Genomic DNA, 7,744 nt, shown 5'->3' on the forward strand with positions numbered 1-7,744 from the left:
TAATCTGTGTTGGTATAAAGATCTCCCCTAGAAAGGAACCATAGGTACTTGATATATTGATATATTTATGAAAGAATATTGTTGGGCTGAGAATGTTGAGTTGTATTACTATTCCTCATTTTAGGTACAAAAAGAAGCTGCCCAGCTGCTCAAAACTGTTGGCGACAAGGATTAAGAGCGTTACTCAAAATAAATCAGCACATGAAAGATTTCCAATAAATGTCTTTTCATTGAGTTAATCATGTCACAGCTGGTGACCAGCTGCTATAACTAGCTGATGAGCAAGGCAAGTATTAAGTGTTCCAGCTTCCAGTCTTCACAGGAAAATCAGTCCTTGATGATGGAAAGGTACTGAGACAGAATGAAAGTGCTCACCGTCCAAGTAATGATTTTTCAGTGGAAACTCCATAATCATTTGCGGGGGGGTGGAGAGGGGATGTGTGTGAGAAGTGCCATATAAGAAGCAACTCTGGATATAACCAGTTAACCAAAACAAGGTCTTGAAAGTAATAATCAAAAGTCAGTAAACATTTATTAAGTGCCAGCTGTGTGCTAGACACTGCTAAGCACTGATTTCAGCTAAAATGGTGCTTTTGATGTTCAAGACTTTTGTCAACAAGTATTATCCTACTTGTCTCTGCCATTTTAAGTATATAACCTTAATTGTGTGACTATTCAACAGATTGACTGTCTATTAATAAATCCAGTTTCATTGGATAAGATTGAATTCTTATTTAGCATTGACTAGAAATATACTTTAATTCAGTAGCTGTTTTTTTCCTCTGCAAATTACAAGAGAAATGAAAAGAATTTAGTAACTGCCCTACATGTAAGAAATGGAAAGATAATTAAATTTGGTACAAACCCGAACTGCTTTATCAAATTCCAAACAGGCTGCTGTTGAAATGTATACCATCTTAACCCGTTATCATTTAGTATTTTTATGATCTAGCTGCCACTTATTTTTATGAAATGTGGATCACCAGTAATGATGACTAGAAACCAGAATTTTCAGTTCTTTAATAGTTTAGTGATTTTTTTAAACCACTTTAGCAAACAGTTATTAGGCATCTACTGTGTGCACATTGCTCTGATTAGTACTAGGTTAAATACAAAGTTAAGCCATGGTACCTGTCATCTTACACAGTTATCCTTTCCACATTGTGACTTTCCCCATAGCAGTTTTGATATATTGCAGGGTCAGCATAAGAAAGTAAATGGGAATTTTGAGGGAGTTTTATGGAAGTGACAGATAACACATGCCAGTGAACAATGCACAAAAAGTTTAGAAACTCAAAAATGCATAAAATACATGTATAGTATTGTATAATATCAACATATTTTATCTTTTAATACCATAAGTATACAGTTTCTTTTTTAAAGTTAAAATAAGTAAAAAGTTAAAGTTTGCAAAAAGAATGTGAAAGCCAGCAGGTGACACACAAAGGCTAGTGTTCTTACTTAACGTTGACCAACACATAGCCTGTGACAGGAGTGGGGAACCTGCAACCTCAGGGCCTCATGTGGCCCTCTAGATGCTCAAGTGCGGCCCTTAGACTGAATCCAAACTTCACAGAACAAATCCTCACAGGATTCAGTCAAAGGGTTGCACTTGAGGACCTAGAGGGCCACATGGGACCTTGAGGCTGCAGATTCCCTACCTCTGACCAAATACTTAACCCAAAATTTACAATAAGGTACTGTAAATACTCCATAAAAGAAAATAAAAAAATTCAGACTTCTCTGGTATGAAGGGAAGATTTAAAGTTTCATATGGATTTTCCAGATTACAAGGGTGTTGCACCCCTAGCACCCACAATATGGCAGGGATAATTGTAGTTTATAGTCTAGCAATGGTATTGGGAACACATATAGCTTGATCCTCTGTTAATTATAATACACATTACTACATACAAGCTTTGTTGTCGTACAGTAGTTTTCAGTTGTGTCCAACTGTTTGTGACCTCATCTGGGGTTTTCTTGGCAAAAATACTGGAGTGGTTTGCCATTTCCTTCTCCAACTCATTTTACAGATGAGGAAACTGAGGCAAATTAGGTTAAATGATTGGCCCAGGATCACACAACTAGTAAGTATCTGAGGCCAGATTTGAACTCAGGAAGAGGAATCTTCCTGACTCCAGGCCCAGTCCTCTCCACTGAACCATCTAGCTACCCACATGCACGCTTTAGAGAAGCAGAAAACAATTTTATATGAGATCCAAAGGGGAAAAGATTGTCAACCAATGGTTTTAAAGGAGAAATAGAGACAAAGGAGGCAAAAAATAGGGCTTTGCAATACTGGGAGGAGCATAAGCAAATGCATGGAGATGGAAATACAGTTATTCAGCAAGTGCTACTTGCATGCCAAGAATTGTGTTGGGACTAGGGGAAACACAAGGGGTCCCCTCAGCGCTAACAGTTGAGTAGACTGACAAGCACTAAGCACAATATAGTACCTACTGTGTAAGTGTATTCGAGAACTACAGAACAGCGATATGTGAGGGCCAATGGGGACGGTTCTTACTAAATGGCATCACGGAAGGCTATGGGAAGGTGGGTTATTTTTCCCCCTCAGCTAAAGGATAGGTAAGAAAACAGAAGACAAGGAGAATGTTCTACGTGTGGATCAATCCTTGTATGAAACAACAGACCGAATAATGGGATGCTATAGTTTGGTTAGAGCATGAGGTGTAAGATAAGAATAAAACAGAAGGTGAGAAATTTGGGGTGACAACAGCTTGTGAAGGAATTTGAATGTGAAAGGAATCATAACTTTTTTTGTCAGTTTGGAGTGTCTGACACCCCATTTGGGGCTTTCTTGGCAAAGATACTGGAGTGGTTGGCATTTCCTTTTATAGATGGGGAAACTGAGGCAAACAGGGTTCAGTGACATGTCCAGCATCACACAGCTAGTCAGTGGGGCTGCACTTGAACTCTGGTCCTCCTGAGTCCAGGACCAGCATTGTATCTACAGTGCCACCTAGCTGCCCCTGTCTTAACTTTAGAGGCAGTAGTCATGGAAGACTCTTTAATAGATATGACCGATAATCTATGACAGATTATTCTGTCAGCTGTAAAAAGAAAAGATTGAAGGGGTAAGAATGTGGAGGCAAGGAGAACTTAAGCTACCACAACAGCCCAGACCAATTGTGACAATGGTCTGTGGTGGTTGTAGGAATTTTTAAGAGGATTGTGTGTGTGATGGTGGATAGGGGAACAACTGGATGTGTGGACCCATTCTCTGTGGGAGGTAAGGGAAAGGGAAGACTCAGAAGAAAGACCAAGGCTAGGGAGGTTTATATATATATATATATATGTATATGTATGTATATATATGTAATATATATTATAACACACACACACATATATGTGTATATATATATGTGTGTGTGTATATATATATATAGGTTCTAACTTGAAAGTATTTCCAAAAAATTTTTGTCAGGTAACCCATTTTTACAATGCTTTCAATTATTTTGATAATAGTACAACCCACATGTAGTCATTAAAATACATTTCGCTGCCCCCACCTCTTCACCTGCCGCGGCCTTCGCTGTGCGGCTTTGTTGCTGCCGCCACCACCCCTGGGAGCAACTTCTCCCTCTCCCTCCCTAGCCCCGGGCCGGTAGCTGACGTAAAGATGAGTAGCTCAGAGGAAGTATGGATCTCATGGTTCTGTGGGCTTCGTGGCAACGAATTCTTCTGTGAGGTGGATGAAGACTATATCCAAGATAAGTTCAACCTCACAGGGCTCAATGAACAGGTGTCCTACTATAAGCAGGTACTAGACATGATCCTCAGCTTGGAACCTGATGAGGAGTTGGAGGACAACACCAACCAGAGTGACCTGATCGAGCAGGCAGCTGAGATGCTATATGGACTGATTCATGCCCGCTACATCCTCACAAACCTTGGCATTGCCCAGATGTTGGAAAAATACCAGCAGAGAGACTTTGGCTATTGTCTCCATGTATATTGTGAAAACCAGCCCATGTTGCCCATTGGACTGTCAGACGTACCAGGTGAGGCCATGGTGAAGCTGTACTGCCCCAAGTGCATGGATGTTTACGCCCCCAAGTCGTCCAGGCACCACCACACAGATGGTGCTTAATTTGGCACTGGCTTTCCTCACATGCTCTTCATGGTGCATCCTGAGTACAGGCCCAAATGGGCCCAATTTGTGCCCAGGCTGTATGGCTTCAAGATCCACCCCAAGGCCTACTAACTGCAGCTTCACACAGCCAGCAACTTCAAGAGCCCTGTCAAGACCATCCGCTGACTTGTCTCCTCCCCTCCCCCCCAACACCTCAGGATGTGATGCTGTTCCCCCTCCCCCCAGTACACACACACACACCCCTTTCCAGAACCCCTAATGGTTTTGAGTTTAAATTAAGAAGAAATCATTATTGTGGTGGTGTGGTGGGAGTATAAAATAAAGTGGAGGAAAAGGCAAAAAAAAATAAATTTTGCTAATAAAGTCTTCATATCTTCACTTCCTGTTTTTACTTTTCCAAAATTGCTGTTTTTGAGACACCCTGGAGCACTGGATTTGGAGCAAGAGGATATAAGTTCAAATCCCAGATCTGCCATTTACTACTTGTGTGACCTTGAGGAAGCCTCTTAATTTTCTCAGTCTGTTTCCATCTCTGTAAAATGGGGGTTGTCAGCATTAATTCTGAGGTCCCTCCCAGCTCTCAATCTATGATTGTATAATTTAGTTCAACCCCCTCATTTTACATACATTGAAATTGACCCAGAGAGGTTGAGACTTGTCCAAAATCATAGAATTCAGTGCCAAAGCAATTTAAGTGTCCTTTCCTCTGTCATCATGGTGTCTCCTGATAGAAAACATCAGTATTAGGACTCTTTAAAAATCTCAAGTCTTATCCTAAATTGTGAACACCTCAGGATTCTTTACAAACAGATTTTTTCATCTTCCCTCACTCCAACTACCATAAGAGACCCTAGGGAATTACTGAAAAGGGAAGAGATGGAAACCATTCACTTCTGGAACAAATGTGAAGTCACCACTACCTAGCCTGATAGGTATCCTAAGAAGTCCTAAATTTATAAGAATGGCCACCTATGTAGACAACCCCAACAACCTCTGTTGGTCATATTAAGATCTAATAATGGGGCAGCTAGGTGGCACAGTGAGTAGAGCACTGACCCTGGAGTCAGGCCTCAGACGCTTGATGGCTTACTAGCTGTGTGACCTTGAGCAAGACACTTAACCCCAAGTGCCCTGCCTTCCCTCCTCAAAAAAAAAAAAGATCTAATAACAGGTCTCCTGACAGTCCTGCAAACATTGTGTTTCTTTTGGCTACAACTTGCCTTGAGAGTCACATGTTAGATCTATCAGAAAATAAGAGCAATGAGATATTTAAGTTTGTGTAGACTAGAGCTTAGAAAATATTTCACAGTGAAGGACTTTGTCTCTGATTTTCCCTCCCTGGGTTTTGGCTCCCTTGATCTAACAGGGCTAGTTTCCAGTGCTTGACTGATGGTAACTAGATAGGGCTGGGTTCTTTCAGTGGATCTGTGACTTAGATATGGGCATCCCCTTATCAGAGAAGAGCATAACCCTCCCATAACATCTCATTCTGTGTTATTCTTGTCCATGAGTTATTAAATTTTCCAAAAGGAGGAGCCCCTCCTTGAGATCTCTTGCCATTGCAAATACCAGTGGAACACATAGGCTTTCCATTGCTTTTCCCTTGTTTTTGTCCCATGAATGGCCTTTTTTTTTAAGGCAATTGGGGATAAGTGACTTACCCAGGGTCATATAGCTAGCAAGTGTATGAGACTGGATTTAAACTCAAGTCCTCCTGACTCCAGGGGCCAGGGCTCTATCCACTGAACCATCTAGCTTCCCCAGTGGCCCCTTGTTCAGATCACACATCTTTGATGGCATCATTTACACCAAAAGTGTCAAATTGTACATACACTAAGGAAAATGGCAGAACCATAAAATGTAATTAAGAAATGTTTAACAAAAATACAACATAGATAATAATAATGTGTGGTTTTCTAAGTATGTGGGAACAGGAATCCATTTCTCTCTCATTTCTGCACTACAACTTTATACCACTTTTCCTTTGTTAATAATATATTCTGGTCTACTCAAGCCCATCGTATGCTTCTTTTGGGTTAACTGCATTTTGAGTTCCGTGAAGATCACCGTATTTCATGACTCATAGTCTTACAGTGTCACTGGAAAAATATTGGTATTTAAAAGGTAGATCTTTGTTTCAGTGAGAAGCTTAAGCTTAAAAATGCTGTGGTTTCCCAAAGTCAATCCAGCTTGCTTTCTTCCTCCTGTTCAATTCTGGGACTATATCATTGTCCATTGATCTTTGTCCAAGATACATTCACTAATAGACCAGCACTGTTCTGAACAAAGAATGAATGAAAAAGCACTTACTAAGTGCTTACTATGAGGGGCAGATGACAAGGCCTAGATGTCCTTAGGTTACATAAGTAGGTCAGATGACATTTCAAGGGACTATAAGGCAGCTAGTAAGATGGGAAGGACCTTAGACTGCAATGACAGAGTGATAGAAAGGCCTGGTGGTCCTCCATTTTATCAGAAAGAATAGAGTTGTTGACTCCTGATTAATCTAAGCCTTGTGAGTAGGTAAGCAGTCTGTGCTAAATGGGGAAGGCACCAGCTGACACTCCTGGATGAGTGAGATAATGACATTCCTCATCAGCCTGTTTTGTTTTGTTTGGTTTTTTGATCTCATTTAGGAGGCTCTGCAATATTCTAGGGCTTGATGACACGCCATACACAAACGGGAACATTTGGAGGAACTCAAAATCTAAAAAGAATCTCTCTTTGACTGGGAGTGCTCCGTTATAGTGGTAGACACCTTTGTTGAGTGTATCTCTCTCCTTGTTTTATGCCACCTTGGGTGTTACAGTGGATAGACTGTTGGCTTTGGAGTCAGGAAGACTTAAGTTCAAATGATTTCTAAGTCACTTAATAGCTGTGTCACTCTGAGCAAGTAACAACCTCTTCTTGCCTCTGTTTCCTCATTCATAAAATGGGGATAATGGTACCTTGCTCCCAGGGTTATTGTGAGGATGTAATGATCTGAGGTTCTTTCCAAACCATCGCCGTCCTCCACTTTCAGATAGATACCTTGGGAATTGATCCCCAAATAGCTTCACAGTTGCATTGTCTCCAGCATGAATTTCCACAAGGTATAGTTGGGTCCAATCCAAATACTCTTCCTGTCTGTTAAAGTGATATTCCTAAAACGCAAGTCTAACCATGTCACTCCACAGTGGCTCCCTTGCCTTAGAATAAAATGCAAATATTTCTATTTGGTATTTAATGTCTTTCACAATTTGGCTCCATATCTTTTCAGGCTTATTTTACATTATTCTCCTTCAACTCATTCCACATTCCAGCAAAACTGGCCTCATTATTCCTTATACTTAGTGCACCATGCCCTATCTCCAAATCTTTGTACAGACTGTCTCCCCAGTGGAATGTCCTCCCTGTTCACCTCTGCCTCTTAAAATCTCTAACTTACTTAAAAGTTCAGCTCAAATACCACCTCCCAAGTAAGGCCTTTCCTAATCCCCGAAGCTGTTAGGAACATCTCCATTTTTAAAAAAAATTTGTAAACATTGTTTACTTATTTAAAAATTTTATTGATATCTTTTATTTCTATATCATCTTAATTTCTAAATGTATCCATCTCCCTTCTCAACCTACTACTCATCTCTTACTTTG

General features: G+C 40.5%; 2 protein-coding genes across 2 annotated transcripts in view; both read left to right on the top strand.

Annotated features, from left to right (window-relative positions):
- RMDN1 (regulator of microtubule dynamics 1) overlaps positions 1-720 on the top strand; it is a 34,205-nt gene extending 33,485 nt beyond the window's left edge. The window contains exon 10 of the mRNA XM_036741228.1: positions 125-720. Coding sequence (XP_036597123.1) covers positions 125-175 — 51 coding nt within the window. The 3' untranslated portion in view covers positions 176-720. The remainder of the gene's footprint in view (positions 1-124) is intronic.
- A 2,920-nt stretch (positions 721-3,640) lies between these two features.
- LOC118833875 (casein kinase II subunit beta-like) lies at positions 3,641-4,306 on the top strand. The gene has a single exon (XM_036741290.1). It carries the CDS (start codon positions 3,641-3,643, stop codon positions 4,109-4,111), a length of 471 nt encoding a protein of 156 aa, XP_036597185.1. The 3' UTR covers positions 4,112-4,306.
- Positions 4,307-7,744: the final 3,438 nt, after the last annotated feature.

Source organism: Trichosurus vulpecula, chromosome 1, assembly GCF_011100635.1.
Source record: "Trichosurus vulpecula isolate mTriVul1 chromosome 1, mTriVul1.pri, whole genome shotgun sequence".
NCBI lineage: Eukaryota > Metazoa > Chordata > Mammalia > Diprotodontia > Phalangeridae > Trichosurus > Trichosurus vulpecula.